The 21373-nt window shown below is 29.1% G+C and overlaps 1 protein-coding gene and 1 long non-coding RNA gene across 2 annotated transcripts; one reads left to right on the plus strand and one right to left on the minus strand.

Annotated features, from left to right (window-relative positions):
- Positions 1 to 1206: 1206 nt before the first annotated feature.
- LOC145958361 (uncharacterized) lies at positions 1207 to 4112 on the minus strand. Its single transcript, XR_014434092.1, has 2 exons — positions 2041 to 4112; positions 1207 to 1724 (listed from the first exon to the last, which is right to left on the minus strand). It is a non-coding gene; the product is annotated as an uncharacterized LOC145958361 (long non-coding RNA).
- A 6065-nt stretch (positions 4113 to 10177) lies between these two features.
- On the plus strand, positions 10178 to 10642 carry LOC109810526 (protein MAIN-LIKE 2). The gene has a single exon (XM_020374009.2). It carries the CDS (start codon positions 10178 to 10180, stop codon positions 10640 to 10642), a length of 465 nt encoding a protein of 154 aa, XP_020229598.2.
- The last annotated feature ends 10731 nt before the right edge of the window (positions 10643 to 21373 follow it).

Raw genomic sequence — 21373 nt, forward strand, 5'->3', positions numbered from 1 at the left:
TGTTCGATACCACCAATACTACGCTCGGTGTGATCAAGATAGAGAACCTCAAGTTAGAACAACTCCTAAGGCTTTGAAGGCGCGCCTAGTGTACTATTATAATTTTGAATATGCAAAACCTGATTTTGAGTTACAATTTGAAATCTAGAAAATTTTCAACACATGCAAAACAAAACATCAAACATATACATCACAACCAACTCAAAAATGTAGATAAACTCAACATGCAACTACAAATCATCTTAATTCATCTCATTCTTCACAACAACTTAAAACTCCATTTTTCAACTTGTTTTTCCTTCTTCGAATTCATCAACTCAATCACACATAATGTAATTCCACATTAAACACAACTCACAATTAATCTACAATTCCTCATTTCATTCAACACACAAAAATTTTCCAGCTTTCCTTACCTCAAGTAACTTGATTCTAAGGTAGAAGAAAAGAACAATCAGACTCCACGACTCAACCTCATTGATTCAAGGTTTCCACTACCTGAATTACAAAAACATAACTTAGAGAAGGATTGGAAGAAGAAGAGAAAAAGATAGCTCATGGAACAAAGACTTTCTCTCTAGAATCCTTTCACTACAAGAAAAATCAGCATTATCTACGGAAAAAATCTGTAGATAATGATGAAAATCCGTAGATAACTGATAATTATCTACGGATTATCTACGGAAAAAAATCCGTAGATAATAAGGTCGTAGATAACATTATCTACGGAAAATTTTCCGTAGATAACGTTATCTACGGATTTTATCTACGGATATAAAATTTATCTACGGATGCGTTTATCTACGGAATTTATCTACGGATGCGTTTATCTAAGGAATTTATCTACGGATGCGTTTATCTACGGAAATTTCCGTAGATAACTTACCTACGGAAATTTTCGTAGATAACTTACCTACGGAAATTTCCGTAGATAACTTACCTACGGAAATTTTCGTAGATAACTTACCTACGGAAATTTCCGTAGATAACTTACCTACGGAAATTTCCGTAGATAAGTTACCTACAGAAATTTCCGTAGATAAGTTATCTACGGAAATTTCCGTAGATAAAACATAAAATAAAAAAAATAAAAAAAACAACAATTTCTCTTAGATTATCAACAGAACTACACAAGCACCAGCAACGCAACTCAAAAACAAGATCCAATCAGAAAAAAAAATGTAACAAAAAACTGCATAACAATAATTAAAAATGAAAACCAGCACCAAAATATCTAATAGCAACTCAAATTCAAAACAGTCAAACAATTCAAATCAAATAAAATAAAAGAAAATAAAATCCGCTTCAACAATCAACACAATAGGGGTTCCGCTCAGGCTATGCTTTCTTCCAAATAATCTGGATTGAGTTAGCAACATCTATTCATACCTCCGACCAATCAGGATCAAATATTTCACTTTCAATATTAGAATAAGAATCCATTTAAAATTGGAAGTGCAAGCAACTCAATCTCTAACACATTTTCTTCCATCAGTTTAAATTCATATATATCCCACTAATTTGGGAATAAAACCCGCAAAATAAAGAATAAGACCCACACCCACTGTTAAGTAAAACTCACATAAGAATATAGGGTACCGGACTAGGGGAATTCAAAGATGGAGATCTCGTGATCACGATAATGCATAGTGTTGTTAATGCTGCAGCAAGAAGAACTTTTCCAACAAAATTGCTCTTCCTTTTTGGATCCACATAATCCATGCCTAAAAGACAAAAAATAGAAAAAAGAATAAATTTATCTTAAAACATTAATTTAATTATAATGATATGTAATGATGAATTATTAGTAAACAACCAACAAAACATAAAATAAATTACAGAATTTTGACAAATAATGAATTCACAAATTACGAACAACATATGCCACATCAAGAGTGTCCAAAGACTCCAAACTACCCTATACTGAAGTGCTAGAAAAGACAGTTTTAAAATTGATTAAAGCTTAAAGTACCTAAGCTTGATTCAATATAAACAGAGAGTTAGTTATACCACTATTTATTATCAATTTTAAAATCTTACCTCCCAAAGACAGAGATCTGGTAGACCTTGGCTGACTTCTGGTCCTAGCAAAATTTAGCATTTGCAAAATTAATAGGGTCTTACTCCACAATATCAATGATCATATCAAGCTCCACTCTTGAAGGATTCGAGTGGTATGCTGCGGTGAAAAGCAGACCATGTGAGTTTATTTTTCTCCGTAAGGAAAACACCAGAACAACCTTGAAGAAGATGAAATGAAAAACCAGCAAAGTGAGAAATTCAAAAGTAATCACCACAAAACTAAAGCAAACAAAACACAATCCAGCCAATTCACCAATAAATTCAAAAGTAAAAAACCTGATCAGAGAGAACACATCCAGAAATGCAAGATCCAGAGAACCCCAGAAGAAGAAAAGCAAACAAACAAGGCTAAAGATTTCAAAAACACTGTAAACAACATGCACATAAATCATCTTTCAGAGTCGGTCAGGCCAGAAAGCATGAGGAAAAAACAAAACACCAGAAAAAGAACAAAAAAATAAAAAACAACCAACCAGAACAGCCTAGGACCAAAAATCCAACTTCAAAATTTCAATACCAAGATCCAACAAATGTCATAAAAAAATATTATTAAAAAAAAAATTCATCAGCTCAACAAAACTTGAACAATTCAAAATCACCAACTAACAACCAACCAACCAAGGAGATCAAGCACCAACCCAGAAACCAAAACCCACTGATTCATCAAACAAATGAATCAAAGGCCTTGAACAGCCCAATAGAAAGAGCATTGAGCAACAACACCGTCATAAAAATCACTCTTTTTAAAGAAGAGGTAAAAATAAGAACCTTTAGCGGTGCCCAGAAGAGCAGAGGAGCTTAAAAGGTGAAAAAGAGTGTAAATATGAGTGTTTGTCGAGAATAGGAAAAGTAGGAAATCAGGAAATGGAAGAAAAAGTAGCGGATTGTGTGCAGAAATGAGGGAGGGTTAGAAATGGTGCAGGTGGGAACAGGTGTAGTGGAATTTTGGAATGGTGTTGAAAATAGGAAGAAAAGAATGTAAGTAACTGCGAAAAGAAAGCGAAAGCGAAGAGGTAGGGTTTTTGTTTGGAGGACCTTAGAGTCATGTTGCGCGTTGTCGAGGGGGAAGTATACGTCGTCGACGTGCAATTGAAGGTAGGTAGGGTTGAGGAGGTGGAGGGAGGGGTTAGGGTTGAGGGAGAGAGAAACGAAGGGTTTTTCGAAGACGAGGGCGCAGACACAGAGTTGGAGAGGATGTGAGTGGTGGAGCTGATGAAGGAGTCCCAGGCAGAGGGGAAAGAGAGGAAGGGGGCGAAGTTCGCGTAGGTGGAGTTGCCTAGCCATGTTCGCCACACGCCGCAGCACGGAGTTTGGGTGATTGTTGATGATGAGTCTTTGGGCGTGAGAATATTAGGGTTTCCATTTCTACATCGGTTGTAAATAAAACCGATGTAGAACACCTCCTGGATTTTATTTTTACATCGTTTCTCCTCTCTTCTCTGTATATTAGGGTTTAAAATTGTGCCTCTCACGAACCTCGTGCCTCTCTTCTCTGTATATTAGGGTTTAAACTTTGTCTCTCTTCTCTTCTTTGTGACGTTTTGTGTTTTAAGAATATATTTTTTATTTAAAAAAAAAAACTATCATTTTAACTCCTATAAATAATAGGAAATAAATATCTTTAAAATACAATTATTTTTAAAATTACTATATTATATTTTTTATTAATTAAATTAATATATAAATAATATTTTAATTTAAACTTGAAAATAATGATTAATATAATTTAATTTAAATGCAAAATAATAGTATTTCAAATTTAAAATAATAATATATTTATAATAACAATAATAATAGTTCAATTTTGAAATTTTAACAAAATCTTAAAGTTTTATGTATAACACTTTTTCTTTGAATATAAAAAAAATTATATTCTCTCTAAATAACTACGTAAAATCTTCTAATATTTTATCTACCTATCATTATTAGTGGCACAAAGTGATTTAACATCTCTAGTATTTATAAAAATATTTAATTTTTAATATTATTTTAAAAAAAAAAATTAGATAAAATCATTTTAATATTATTGTGATATAGAATATCATTTTGAAAGTTATTTAGTTACTTTTTATATTTTTATTTTATTTTCAATCAAAATTTATTTTCATGATAAACAAGTATTATTTCTTAAAACATATCATTATTCATTGATCTTATTACATAAAAATTTATTATATAATATCTTAAATAAGTTATTTCTTTAAATATATCCTTATTTATCGGATGTTTAATAGTAATATAATTTGTTGAAATCTTTATTAATATGATTCGCTGAATATCTAATTAAAACTTACATCGTATAAAATCCAAATTAAAGAAAAAGGTAACAAACACATGTACGATGACAACTAATAAACTAAAAAACCATAAACAGAAAATGAAACACAAAAGGAAAGCAAATTATATATATATATATATATATATATATATATATATATATATATATATATATATATATTAAAGAAGATGGATCTTTTTACTCTAAGAGTTACATAGACTTACTCCGTTCAATAACTCATTTTCTCTATGAAATTTCAATTATCTAACCGTTCAATTTAAAGTTCTTAATGCATAGATCAAATATGTAAATTGTTAGAAAATTTAAAAATCATTTGATACTTCGTTTCATTAATTTTAATCAATGTATAAAATGATTCTATGATTATCCGTCAATTTGAATTAATGAAATGAAGTATCAAATGATTTTTAAATTTTTTACAAATTTGCAAATTTGATCTATGCATTAAAATTTTTAAATTGAACAGTTTGATCGTTAATAATAATTAAAAATTATTTATTTATTTAGGTTATCACATACCATTATACATTTCATGTCTTTAAATCTTTTAATAAAAAGTTAAATTAATAACTAAAAATTATTTATTTATTTCTTAAGAATTGAGGGTATAGAATTATCCATTATTTTGGAGACAAAAATTAGTTACAAGATGACGTATATATATTTCCCTTTATCTATTACTATATACATATAATCAAACAACTATATATTTAACTATTTTTCTTCCATTCATTTCCTCAGTCTCTTTGTCTCTGTCTCTATATATATAGACAAACAGGTTATACTAACAGTAATACCGGGTGTAACTTTTATTAAGTATTACACACCACTCGATAATTAATTATTATATTATGAATAATAATAATATATATATTTAATTCATCTTTAAAAATAATTGAAGTTAAAAGGAAAAGAAATTTGATTAAATTAATATATTTTAAAAAATTAAAGACTCAATTGAGTATTTTCAAAATAAATTTAATATTTAAATAAGAAAATTAATTATTGAATCTTTTAAAAATAAGATAATCAAATTTAACTTAAAAAATATTAAATAAATTATATGAATTATTATATAATATAAGAAATATTTATAATTAATATAAATAGAAATATAAATTATTAATTGTTATATTAGTTTTTATTTGTTAAAAAAATTCAATCTTTAATTTGTTTCTTACGTTTAATAAAGTAAAACTGAATTCATCTTTTCTTTATGTTTTCCATTAAATATGGTACACAAAAGTTAAAGCTATTCATTATTCTAAATTATATTTTAATTAAAAATAATTTTTTAGTAAATAAAAAGTATTATAATAAATAATTAAACTAAAATAAATAAATTTTATAATGATTATTTTTTTTAATGATGTTAAATTAAATATTTTAATTATTTTATAAAAAAAAATGTTTTACCTACGGAATTTATCTACGGAATTTTTTCCGTAGATAATTTCCAGTTATCTACGGAAATATCCGTAGATAAGTTATCTACGGAAATTTCCGTAGATAAGTTATCTACGAAAATTTCCGTAGATAACTTATCTACGGAAATTTCCGTAGATAACTTATCTACGGATATTTCCGTAGATAACTGGAAATTATCTACGGAAAAAATTCCGTAGATAATATTCCGTAGAAAATTAAATATTATCTACGGAAAATATTCCGTAGATAATATTCCGTAGATAATTAAATGTTATCTACGGAAAAATTTCCGTAGATAATATTCCGTAGATAATAACAATTTTTCTTGTAGTGTTTCCCTCGAAAGTTGAGGGAAATGAGTTTATGAGACTCTATTCAAAATAGAAATCTTATATATTTTTCTCTTCGGGGTCAAACTAGACCTCTGCCCAGAAAACTCCTTCTCAATACCACTGAAGCTCTAAAGGGATCGTTAAACCCCTAAGCATCTCAACACTGACAACTCAACTTAACAACATAAGACAACTAGGGGTATTATAACATTGTCACAACTTACAATGTTACAACAATAAAGATTTTGTCATATTTAAATATTTTGGCTTTGGGTGCTCTTATTAAAATTGAAGGGTTGTTGGATTTCGTAGGGTATTCTGTAGTTTAATTTTTCTGTCTCAATCATCCTTAATTTCTTCAATTCATCTACTCTTTGTTTGATGATAGGTTGATGTTAGTTGTGCAATATGAAAGTCATGAAGTTGTTGTTGAAGGAGTGGTCATCCTTGATTTTTTCGTTTGTTCATGGTATACATGCATAGTGTGCAACAAAATGTTAAGCTATAGTGTATTTGTAGAATTATTAATAGAATTATAACCACAAAAAGATGAAATGAGGGTTACCTATTAGTTTCCAAAATAGATGAAAAAATTAAGGATGATAGAAACATAATTGCATGAAACTTTACAAGACCTAACAACAACCTTTTATATTAACCAAAACACCCATAGCCAAAATATTTAAACATGTAAAAATATCCATTGTTATTGAAGAATATAAAAACCTTGTAATATAGTTCATATTAGATGATCACGAGATAGAACAACTAACTTTAAGAGAGAATAGGTGTCAACTTGATGCTTCACTCGTAACTGTTTAAGAAACTATCAAAGTTAGAGACTAAATATAATAGAATAACTAAATTATATAATAGAATTAAAATTTAGAGACTCATGCCACAAAAAATCTTTTAGAAACCAATTGGTCACCTCAATGTTTTTTAGGAACCAAACTAGTTGTTTACTTTAACTTTATTTATAATTTTTAATCAAAATTATTTATTTTAATTAAAAGATTGAGATTTAACATTCTTATATATGTTATACACTCTCAATCATTCTTCAAAATACAATAGTTTGATGAAGTGTTAATTAATTTTTTAATTATATAAAATTTTATAGCTTTCATCTATTTTATAAAACCTATCAATTCAATGTTTAGTTTGATTTTATATTTTACAAAATGTTATTCAGCGGTGAGAAGTTTTACACTTGCTGTTAATGACTCTCTTTGTGTACATATTTATATATACAGACATGTATATTAATATTATACTTTGTACGTTATACAAGAAAATATTTGTTTTTGTCATACATTAACAATCAAAGCTGTTTTAACTAGTTTTAATTAATTGTAACCATCCATTTAAATTACATTTTTATTAACATTATATATTAAATCCATATTAAGTTAGAACTCTTCTTATCACGAGAAACAAAAATTATAAATGTAAGTCACACAATCGTATGTAGATGATCAAAATTAAAAATTAATTGATTCTCGTGCCATCACTTTCCGTAAGAAAAGTTGTAATATATATATCATCTCCTTATTTTAAGACTAAATATATTTAGATTTATTTAATTTAATAATTTATATTAAATTTTAATAATTTAACTATTAAATTAAAAGTTTTTAAACTCAAGTCTACAATTTTTTAAAAATTTTGAATACTATTTAATATTTTATTATATAAATTCAAATCAACATATAAATATTTTTATGATTATTCGTTAATTTGAATTAATGAAATAAATTATTAAGTAGTTTTAATTTTTTAAAATTTGTAAATCTTGATCTATGCATTAAGAACTTTAAATTTAATGTTTGAATCATTGAAAATTGATGTAAAAAATGAATTTTGAATATAGGTAAACTTACTTTTAAAATAAATGGATCTCTCCTCTCTCTTTCTCTCTTTCTTTGAGTAAACGAATCTATTCATATATATATATATATATATATATATATATATATATATATATATATATATATATATATATATATATATATATATATATATATATATATATATATATATATATCGAGAGAGAGGGAGGGATTCACTTACTTTACTCAATAACTCATGTTTCACATCAATTTTTAATGATCCAATAGTTGAATTAAAAGTTCTTAATACATAAAGTCTGCAAATTTTTAAAAAATTTGAAAACTATTTGATAGTCTATTTCTTAACTCAAATCAACATATAAAATTTTTATATGATTATTCATCAATTTGAATTAATGAAACGAGGTTTCAAATAGTTTTCAAATTTAAAAAAAAATTGCAGACTTGATCTATACATTAAGAACCTTTTAATTCAATTGTTGGATAATTTAAATTTGATGTAGAATACGAGTTATTAAGTGAGGTAAGTCTAAGTATACTTACTCTTGGGGTGTATTTGGTATGTGGAATATTTTTAGTTTCTTGGAAATCTTAAATTAGGAATCTTGGTTTCTCATATTTAACAGCTATTTAAAAAAATCCTAGGGATGTAGTTTTTCAAGAACTATTTTTGTCTCACTTTCCCACAACAACTTTCTTATTGGAGGGGTGGGAATCTAATTTTCCTGAGTTAGGGAGAAAGTTTCATGCATATTAAAAGACCATAGTATCTCTTTTTTAAAACAAAATCTCTCTCTCTCTCTCTTTCTATTTTTCTATTTTTCTTTTTCTCTCTATCTCTCTCTCTCTCACTCCCCCCTCTCTCTCTCCTTCTCTCTCTTTGTCTCACTCTCTTTCTATTTTTCTTTCTCCCTCTCTCACTTTCACTCCCCCTCTCCCTCTCCCTCTCTCTCTCTCTCTCTCTCTTATGTTTCATTATTTCTTGACCTTGTCAATTTTAATAATATTATTAAAGTTTATTTTATTTTTATACTTATTTATTTAAATAAAATAAAATAATATATTTTTAGCCTTCTTAATTATTGTATAACATTTTTTGTTTATTTCTTTTTTTGAATTCTATATTTAAATAATTTTATGTATAAGTTTTCAACTTTTTAAAATAGTTTAATGTCATATTTGGGCTTTTTGACCCCACTAAATAAAAAAAATTAAAAATACACAAAAATAAATTAAAAAAAAAATAATTTACCGGAATAGGTAGTTTCTGCCACGTAGGAAGCCACGTGGATGAGAAAACGCATGGGGGTGGGCGTTTTTTAGAAAAAGCCTCCCCCCCAGGCGCCTTATGTTGCTGATGTGGCAGTCAATGCAATTGGAAAAGAAAGAGCAGGGGGTAGGCGTTTTCAGAAAGAGCCTCCCCCCCATGCTCCTTCTACACGTGGCATGTTTGGGTTTGAAAGACCAGCTAGGGGAGGCGCCTTCTGTTGGACGTGGCATGTTGGAGAAGAAAGAGCATGGGGGGAGGCGCCATCTGTTATACGTTTGACACGTGGTACACCTTCCCCCATTTTCTATTTAAGTGTGAGTCGGAGAGTAGAGGGTGAAATATTGTTGTTTGAGAAAACGCTTGTACTCCCGGCGCTCTGAGAAAACGCTTCTATAGAAATTTTATTGTCCCGCAAAATTATTTTCGCACGTTGTTATCCAGGTATGAGTTGTAGTTTATTTATTTAAATTTAGAAATAAATATTTAAATTGAAAATGTTTATTGCTGATTCGTTAATGGTTTCTGGGTGTGGAACGGCCCGTGCTGCAAATAGAACGGGTCGTTTTGGTTGAACAATTTGGTTGTTATTTTGGATGTGGAACGGGCCATTCTGAAAGTAGAACGGACCGTTCTTGTTGTTTGGTTTACTAAAAAATGGAAGGAATCAGAATGGCCCGTTTTGCTTTCGGAACGGGCCGTTCCAGAACCCAATTTAAGACACGTTTTGTGCAATGAGAACGGTCCGTTCTGGTTTCAGAACGGGCTGTTCTGATTGCTGCCATGAAGGGTTTCAATTGAAAATTTTGAATTATTATGATGGATTAAATTAGGCATTTAGGCATTTATAAAATTTATAAGTAATTAGTTGTTTGAGTTTAATATTTATTTTGTTTGTTTGTTTAATTATATCAGGATGTCTACACAGATGATTCATGCAAGACCTATCGACGATTCGTTATTAAGGCTTCAACCATTCCATATATCTGAGCATATATGGAATGGAGCTGAAGATAGGGTTTTGAAGGTTAGGAGAGCAACACAATCAGAGTTGCGTGGTGTTGAGATTCCAGCTCCTATTCAAGATCTTCTACAGAGGGCTGGTTTTATGGGGATGGCGCAGATCAGTTACTTTCCTGTGGACAATCATTTAATTTCTGCCTTAGTTGAGCGATGGAGACCAGAGACCCACACGTTTGACATGCCCTTCGACGAGTGTACTATCACGTTGGAGGATGTTGCAATGTTACTTGGGTTGAAGATCTCCAGGGCACCCATTACTGGATACGTGACTATGGATTGGGGAGCTCTTGTGCAGCGCCTTCTTGGCATGACACCCTCTGAGTCAATGCTTGCTGGCGGTCGATTGAGGATGACCTAGATTGACCGACACTTTTCTAATGTTTCTGAGCATATACATAGCCAGGAACAGTTGGAACACTATACTAGAGCGTTCATTTTACGCATAATCGGGGGATATCTATTAACTGATCACTCTAACTCGTATGTATCCCTCAGATACCTGAGTTTCCTAGAAGACCTGGATGTTTGTGGTCAAATGAGTTGGGGGTCATGCGTGTTGGCGAATATGTACAGGTAGTTGTGCGTGTGCACGAATTATGATCACAAGGAAATTGGTGGTTCAGGTATTTTACTGCAATTATAGGCATGGTATCGGTTTCCATTTCTTGCACCACTTCATCCACCTTTATCTACATTTCATGTTCCTCTAGGGGCAAAGTTAGTAACTATATTACTTGTGATCGATTTAAGAATAAATATATTTAGAAATAATTTGTATGTTGAAGTATTAATAGTTTTTTTGTTTTTAAAACAGGTGGAATTATGCCTTGCATAAACCTAGAGAGGAAACAAAAGATAAAATTGTGAAGTATAGAGAGTATTTTGACCGTTTAAAAAGAGAGGATGTAAGTCTTAATTTATAATATTTTATTCAAGATTTATATTTAAAAATTGTAATTATAAATGATAATTGATAACTACTTATTTGTTATGTTGTTTTGCAGTTTGTATGGCAACCATACTTGGAGTTACTACCTACATTACCTCCTTACTGTTTTGAGGACTCACAAGTATGGAGGTCAACTGTCCCATTGATTAATTTCAACATCGTCGAGTATCATTATGCAGATCGTGTCATGCGACAATTTGGGATGGTCCAACACATTCCTGCGCCTCCTATTCATCCGGAGAAATTGCATGATCTTTCCTTGAGAGGCAAGGATAACACGGACTAGTCACACATGCACGTTCAATTTGTGTAGGAGTGGCAATCACGACTTCATCGTGTATGGACACAACCTGCGTGTGATACACCACACTTGAGCAATAGCTCAGAATACATGGTGTGGTATAGGAAACATACAAGGCGATGGATTTCTCCTTCTAGTGCAAAGGAAGGATATGTGGTGAGTACAAATCTACGGATGTATTTAAATAATTACTTGTGACATATTTACAAATTTAGTGTTCTGATGATATTTATTATGTTATTTGTAGACCGATGTTTTGGAACACATGTATCATAGCACCAGTGAAGAACATAGGGATTCCTTCGATTTTACCATGATGCATGAGAGGATCGGCCACTGCTTGCAGTTGCGAGACGAGGTGAGCAGGGTGAGTTTCCCTTTTACACTGACTCCAGCTGCAGCATTACCACAACCAGACGCAGTTCAGGTGGAGCACATTGGGGTGGGTCAACGAGAAGGAAAGGGGCTAAGTCGTCGACGAAGGCGAGTTGATCACCAGGGTTTACAAATGCCAGTTCCTCCGACTGAGCCACCAACTGGGACATATTATCCGACTACATTGACCCCGGATGCAGATGTGACACAATATGTGTATGGTACTGCACAAGACACATCTTTTGGGTTTGACACAATATGTGTATGGTATGTGCACTAGATGTCTCTTCATCATTATCATCCCCAAGTTTTGGTGTAGGGGGTGACAACGGAGACAATGGCTCCTGTTCTCTAACTTCTTCAGCCTGTTTAGCTGCCATAGCACTTCTCATTATTGACAAAAATTGCTCATCTGTCAATACTTCATCTAATGGAATAATGTCTTCTTCTTCGTCACTATCAGGTACATAATCTATTCCTCTATGAGACATTCCTGATAAAATATAAATCAAAATAAATATTCCATTAATATTGTTTCAAATTCTAAAATTTAAAATATTCAGTATAATATCATAATTTTTAACATTGCAATAAATACATATATTCAATTATAAAAATCAAATTATATAACTTTTTCAATTAAAAAAATTAATTGGGGCACTGGAACGGCCCGTTCTAATTTCAAAACGGGTCGTTCTAATTGCAACAGTGGTGTCTTATCTATGGATTTAGAACGGGCCGTTCTGAAATTAAAACGGCCCGTTCTCAAAGAGCTCATAAGATGTTCATTTTAGTTCCGAAACGGCCTATTTTAAAAGGAGAACGTGCCGTTCTAGAGGAAAAAAAAACAAATCTTCAGTACAATAAGAACGGGCCGTTCTGCTTTCAGAACGTCCCGTTCTTATTTTCAGAACGGCCCGTTCCACGTTTAAAACTTACGTATTGATCATTCTATTTAAAAAAAAAATTAAATTATTACACCACTCTATTTTACAAAATAAACAACGATACAAACATACAATATATTATAAAAATTAAAAATTAAAATTACAACAAATAAAATATATTACTCACTTGTACTACCCTGGACCACCAAATAAAATATCACCTAGACCACACCAGAAAAAGTGAATTTTGTGAAACCCAATAACACGTTCTACATTTAACTACTTTGAATTTCATAGCGCCTAGGGGAGTGGCGCATTGCAATGTATAAGCACGTAAACAGATGGCACATGGGGGAGGTTTTTTCTTGAAAACGCCTCCCCTGCTTTTTTTTACAAACCTGCCACGTGTAGAAGGCACCTGGGAGGAGGCTCTTTCTGAAAAACAGATGGCGCCTCCCCCAGCTGCTCTTTCAAACCCAAACGTGCCACGTGTAGAAGGAGCCTGGGGGGAGGCTCTTTCTGAAAACGCCTGCCCCCTGCCACATCAACAACATAAGACGCCTGGGGGGAGGCTTTTTCTAAAAAACCCCCACCCCCCATGCGTTTTCTCATCCACGTGGCTTCCTCCGTGGTAGAAACTACCAATTCCGGTAAATTGTTTTTTTTTTTAATTTATTTTGTGTGTTTTTAATTTTTTTATTATTTAGTGGGGTCAAAAAGCCTCATATTTGTAATAAGATTTAAGTAAATAAATATATCTAATGAATTCATTTTAATAATGAATATTTTTTATAAAAAATATTTATATACCGAAGCATGCACGCACACACACAAAATTTGATCGATCATTAAACTAATTTAGATACTAGGTCAGTGCATACATAGTTTTAAAAACCAGATTAGTCATTAAATCAGTTAGGATACTAAACTAGTGAGTTAGAGATCAAACTAGTAGATCACTAATTAAACCTTATGACCCAATCTCTACTAAATTTCTTAAAAAAATTAAAGAAGTTTCCAAAAATGTGTTAAATAATCACATTTACCTATGTTCAATTCTCATTTTATTCAAAATTATTTTTATTTTTACTTTTATTTTGTATGAAGAAATATATGAGAAATTTGCATGTTGAACTATAAAATTTATTTAAATTGCTTATATAACAATTAAACTTATTGGTACAGTGATTAGTGTAGGGACTAATAAGTCTTTTTTCATGTGCATGAATATGGGTTTGATTTCCATATGGTGTGCTCTCTTCATTTTTTTTAAAATAATCTTCATTGGTTGAACCTTATTTTCTTTTACAATGAAAAGAATTCTCATTCAATACACTTTTTGGGCATTTTAAAAAGTTGCTCCTTACCTAAATTTTAAGAAAATATAAGTTATATCTTCCCAAAATTATCCAATAATCATTACGTGAGATTTGCTAATATTCATGAGTATTTTAATCAGATATATAGTGAATTTTCTTAAAATATATCAAAGGGCAACTTGCAAAAACATTTCTTTTTTAAAAAACAAAGTATATATAAAAGACGTATCAAGTGATCGATAATACATTTTTTTTTTATATATGTGACTGTGATAAAAATAAATATTCTCCATTAGATTACGACTCTTAAATTATCATATGGCTTTAAATCTTGAAAATCCATATATAATTTCATGGTTAATATTTATTCTTTTCATTCTTAATATAAGAAAGTGATTCATGACAGATATGTGTGTTTGTTTATATTAAATACGAGAGTTCGTAAATTTGATTTGATAATGATAAACATATACAGTTTTGGTTCTTGCTATGCTATGTCTGACACTTCTGCCTTGGAATCTACATATAATGTGATGAAATTAAATCTTAAAAATAAATAAAACAATTAAAGGTATAATTTAATCCTATTAGGACACTGTATTGATTTTGGTGACATTAACTCTTCTACTTGGTGAGGTTATACCACCAATCGGTATGCTTTTGGTATGCTCTGACGATTTAGCTCTCTTTCTTTGTGGATTTAGTTTCTATTCTTAATAGTTAAGCTTTCTTACTTTTTCCTTATGATGGTCAAGTGTTTCTTATTGAATCGTGCTTCTGATTAAACTTTGAGATATAATTTTTATTTGGTGGTTAAGTTTTTGCATAATGACTTTGATGATTTTAGTTTATGCTTTTTATGGTATAGTTTAGCTTAATTGTTCATGTATTTTTTGTTAGCCATTGTATTTTAAGCATTTTTATTGTATTTGCTTTGGTTAAATATATACTTGTACTGTCATTTCAAACGGAAAGTGTTGTACAAACTTCGGATTTGTGAGACTATTAAAGATATAAAATTTTAGTATTATTAGCATTGACTATACTGTACTTACTTAACCTGTTTTTATTTATTTATTTATTTGAGTTTAGGTTTTATCTTGTTTCTTTTTTTCTTCCATATGAATCATTTTCCTTAGCAATCTCGTTTGAGTTTTCAAAACCCGTCACTTGAGAGAGAAGAGTTTGACGTGCGATGTTACGTTGACCATCAACGGTATGCATGGATAGAGTTGGGGTTGAGTCCAGGTTTGGAGTTGGTGGTGCATTGAGTCAGTCAAGAGTAGTTGTTTGTTGTCACATGTCATCTGCCCCCTTTTCGCTTATTTTTCCTCGTGCAGTATGGACAGATTTATGAATAAATAATATATCAATGCTCTTTTATTTAATATTTATTTGAGAAGGTTATTAAATATTTAAAATGGTAGAATTGGTTTTGAAAGTTGGATGAGTGGTGGGTTTGATTCTGCATGAGATGAAATGGATTAGAAATAGAAGACAGTAATTAATAATGCACTCTGACAGAATGGTCAGTCTAAGAGTGAGAACCCTGAGGCTGAGGCCTGTGTGTGCTGAGAAGTGAGAAGCCTCTGCTTCTACTCTGCCCTGTATCCCTCTTTCTCTTCACAAACCTCTTTTTGTTACCATCTTTGACGAGTCAGACTCTATTACTCCCTGGAAAGCCTAAAGTTCCGCGTGGAACTTTCTTCAAGGCTGCCACTTCCTTTCTTTTTTTTAATCTCAATTCTCCGTGGAAAATGCTTCCCACGCACAACAACCAGCGCCATATTAAATTCGGTATACATTATTTAATTAATTAAAATTAATGCAAGAGTTTAACTTTATTATGTTACTATAAAAGTAAAAAGGTTTTAAACTATTACTATCAATATTGAATATAATTTTAAATATTTAAATTATAATAAATAAAAACTTACATTTTTAAATTATAATAGAATTTAACTGCTTATGGATAACTTATATATATATATAATATATGTATATTAGGAATATATTTCTCTTAATTTTTATAATTGAATAAAAAATTAATATATTTTTAATCATTAATTTTATTTTTTAGTTACAGTTTGATTCCCTCAATCTACTTTAAACTCTTTATTAATTAAGTAATTCTCTCATTAATTTATCATAATAACTTGGTCAATATATTTTTTTATCACCATATATTTGATGTAAAATATTTATCAATTCTATTAATAATTAATTAATCTCTAATAGAGATAAATTTTCATTTTTCAATCATGTTTTTTTTTAATTATATACAAACACTATTGCAATAAAGATATTTAGCATTTGTTAAAATGAGGATTGACTTGATTTCATTGACGTAGATTGGGAAACAATCTCCATATATGGTATAAAGTAATTTTTTTTTATGAAATGACTAATTTTATCAAACAAATATACTTGCAAAGACAATTTTTTTAAACTTAAAAGACTAAACTAAAAAAAATGAAACAAAAATATATTTTAGGCTAATAAAAATTATATGAAAATAAATTCATAATATATATATATATATATATATATATATATATATATTATTGAGGTACAAATAAAATTTTAAATTATTGAATAATCACAAGAAAAAACATAAAAGTTTATAAAATACACATCATTTTCATTAGTATGAGATCTTTTGAAAAATGACCAAAAGTAAAATCATAAAAATTTAAGTTCAAAATGGATAGTATCATACTAATGTGGAGATATATGTGTAAACCTGGGTGCCTAAAAATAATATCAAAATCAATGATTTTGACCAAAGTGATTGACTCAGTCTAAAATAAATATTTGGTAATAGAAGACAATAGATCTAAATGTGAGATCCCTTGTATTAAAAGTCTTTCAAACGAAGTAAAGGTCAAGCGTGTGTTCTGTTGATGTGAGCTAACAATGATACAAATATCTAGAATTGACAAGTGTGGCTAAAACTTAAAATGCTACCATTGAATACTTGTAAATGAAAAAAAAAAAGATTTCCATTAAAAGAAAATTTAAATTAATCTTTTATTTGAGGAAAAATTTGTTAAAATACAAGCAAAATCTTCATATCATTAGATCATTAAGAAAAATAAAAATTTATAAAACGAACATAATCACAATTGTTATAAGGTGAACACCCAAGATATTTAACATTAATACCTTATCACCAGTCATTAGAATTAATGCACTTGTGCTCTAAAAGTATTCTTAATATATAGGTTTCATTCCACTTATTTATTCGGCATGAAGGAATTTTTTATAGGTTTAAATTAAAAAAATTAGACCTCATTAAAGATAAATTATATATTATATATTATATATATATATTTTTTAAATTTATAATTTTAAAATATGTATATATTAATTAATAATTTTTAAATTTTAATAAATAATATTTTGTCTAACATAATATTATATTTATATTGATATTGTTTGTTTTAAAATATATAATGTAATATATATATATATACTTTAATTTAGTAAATATATAATTTTAAAATTCAAATATTATACTAATAAATTATGTTAATTTTATATTGTTTCGTATGTTATCTGAGTTCAAAATAATTGAACATTTCAAAATTTTGAAACATGAGTAATTTCATCTAACCCATCCTATATCAATAAGTTATGTGCTCACATTTACCAGACAAGTATAATATGTTATAGATCCCAATCATTTACTAACATGTGGTAATACATGAACACCAATACACCACTATTTTATAAACACTATAACTATATTTATTTATATATTTTTTATCATATTATATCACCTACCATACATTTACTTCTTAATTTCTCCTCTCTTTTTTCTTTCGAACTAAATGTAGAATTATATAGTGTAAAATGGTCAATACAACATTTTCCTCTATTATCATTAGTGGGAAACAGGTGTTTTTTGTCAATTATTTTTTAAAAATTATAAATAAAATAAAAAAAAGACCAATTAAATAGATGGTTACTCAAAAACATGAACGAATGTTTCATTTGCTTTTTTAACAAATACAGGATATGATCATCTATATATTAATTAAAAGAGGAGAAAAGGCAGTTGTATCCGTGTATGTCCTTTATAATAGTAATAGAGTACCATAAACATACATGCATCATCCATGTTTCCTATTCACATTTTTTTATTATATATTTTTAAAAGAATATCTCCCGAGAGAAAAAAGAGTGATAAACATAAATGCATCATCCATGTTTCCTTTACCGATATATATATATATATATATATATATATATATATATATAAAATACTTTTTTTATCAAAATTTCAGTGGACTCCAGTTCTACTGTCCTTAAATGCTCAATTATGGTATTTCCTCTATAGAAAGAAATATTTGTAAAAAAAAATCTTAAAATTAAAGAAGAAAAAATGGTCGTTAAATGAATTTAAGTTTGGATAGGAATATTAAGTTTAACTAGTAGAGAAAAAAATTATAATAATTATTTTAAAGTCACATTAAAAATTTTTAATCATTAATAATGTAAAATATTTACATGATAATAAAATAAACTTCATTCGTTATAATCCCTATGCCATAATATATGTAATTATCTTACGGTTAAATATACTTTTAATCATTAAATTTCTGTCGATTTTTATTATTAATTAATTAATTAATTAATTAATTTTACTAATTTTAATAATTAATTTTCACTTTTAATCCTTAAATTTTTTATCTGTTAATATTTTTCATCCTTAGTTTTAAGATTGTTTGTTCATAGAAAAAATTCTAGAGACTAAAATCAAATAAAATTATTTAAAATTAAAAATAAAAATTGACAAAAATTCAAGAACCCAAAAACATATTTAATCTATTAAATTAATTAAAGTTAATAATGTATAAGCTAATTGTAAAGGATAATTTTATATTTATATCATGTTTTCTCGTGTAAATTCGAAGTAAATTAAATAAGTCATATATAAATTTAAAATAAATAAATTTCATATGCTTATAGTATTATTTTAATAGAATCATTTAATCCTTTATAAAAATATATAAATGTGATTATATTTATGGCTTTTAGAATAAATATTTAAATGATTAATATAATACTACTACTAATATATAAAGAACCATATTAAAAATTTAGTTTGAATTCACATAAAAAAATAAAATTTAAAAAAAAAAAAAAAAAACGTATGAGTTCACTTTGTCTCCGGTACTAAAATTCAAGCTAAAAGGGACTCGTGTTGGTATGGAAGCTTTAACATTCGTGAAGGAGTAAGTATCATTGGTCCACTGAGAAAAGCAACAAAAAACTAAAATGTCATTCAGAGAAATAGTCGCTAAGAAAGGCAAAACCACTTTTTTTTTTTTTTTTTTTAACAGACACTCTATAGTAAAATGATATTTATTATTAAATATTATCTTTTATCTACATTATACATACAATATTTATTTATATATTGTTAAAATATGTAAATATAAAATATTATGATACATAATATATTATAAAATATTATTCAAAATTAATATTAAAATTGTGTATAAATATATGTCAAAAAATATTTATACCTAAATATATCATATATATATATATAATAACATTTTATATATATCATTTTATGTAAATTTTTTTAGTGAATTCTAACGTTGGAACCAACCATAAAGGCTTAAATTAATCAGTGTGAAATTATTATAATTTAATTAATAATTTTGTGTTAAAATTTTGAATATGTATTATATTAAATACTTAAAGAGACTCTTTATTATAGAAAATAATTTTATTCGACCTGATTGATAAAAAAAAAAATCTATAAAAAAAATCTGTAATCAGCACAGCTGGTTCATGCATTGAACATGTGAAAGCATCAAAATCGCATAGAATCGGAGTTTGAAGGAAACGCGCCACCAGAGAGTAGGAGATAAGCTCATTGGGCTCTGCAGTGGCATATTAGGTGTGAGGACGAAAATTTGAATCCCGGGATTTAAGGGTCTCTGGAGTGTCACTCAGTTGTCTCCCCCTTACAGAGACACAGATCATCCGAATGATTTTGCAGAGAAATTTAAGGTTTATGACATAACAAGTTTACTAAATATTGCATGTATGGCAGATAATTTTATTCTTAAGTATCTAGTTAAACATTTGATATCTACATATCGTTAATTATTGTGTTTGAAAAAAATATGTAAATGGAGGTTATTCTCATAGATAAATCTCAATATTACGAAAGATTAGTTATTAAGTTTCAGCTAAAGAGTTACTTATGTTAGTTATTAGGTTAAATATATATATATATATATATATATATATATATATATATATATATATATATATATATATATATCGACTTGAGTGAGAACACTTGTTAATATGAAAACATGAAAAATAACTAATATCAATCCTTAGACTAAAATAAATGATATAGATTGAAAAATCACAAATTACCATGTATTGCCACCATCATAATTTTTTCTTATCATTATTGTCATTATCTCCGTCACCTTCATCACATCACCACCACCTCCATTACCACCACTAGAACTGACGATGACAATGATAACGATAATGAAAATTCGTATAATTGTCACCAACACCACCATTTTTGTCAGTGCACTGCATCGTTGTTGTCACCACCATCACCACCACTAGTGTCACCACTATTATTGCACTAGTGGAAAAAGGAGCTACTACGTCTCTTCATTTACGTCGGAAACTAGCACACCCGACGTTGTAAAAATGCGGTGGCAGTTCCGTAAATAAGAGGAGGAAATTTATGTCGGACATCGATGGGTCCGACGTAAATAACTCCTTAAATGAAGGGCGCGCACTACAGATTTCAAATCGTGGCATTCTTCTTCATCTTCACGTTCTCCCGCGCATTGTGGATTCTTCCTCATCCCTCCGCCTCCTCCTCAAAGCGTGGTTGTCTTCCTCATCTTCACGTTTTTCTGTTTTTCTTCTTCGGAGTTACGTTGTTTCTTCTTCGCGTGTTGATGGAAATGACTTAACCATACATCCATATGTTTTTCTATGAGGTAGTGACCACTCCTTAACCGATGTTTGTGTTTTCTGGGATGTATTTTTCGTAATAATGTTTGTTTTGCATTTCGTGTTTGTGAAGCTGCAGAAGGAAGTGACCACTGCCTGGGTCTATCAAGCAGAACGGCCCGTTCTCCATGGAGAACAGGCCGTTCTCCAAGCAGAACGGGCCGTTCTGCTTGCACTCGTTTTTCTTTTTTTTTTTTTTTTGTAAATTTTTATGACTTTTTTACGTCGGACCTTGGCATGTCCGACG

Source organism: Cajanus cajan, chromosome 5, assembly GCF_000230855.2.
Source record: "Cajanus cajan strain Asha chromosome 5, NIPB_CcT2T_4, whole genome shotgun sequence".
NCBI classification, from domain to species: domain Eukaryota; kingdom Viridiplantae; phylum Streptophyta; class Magnoliopsida; order Fabales; family Fabaceae; genus Cajanus; species Cajanus cajan.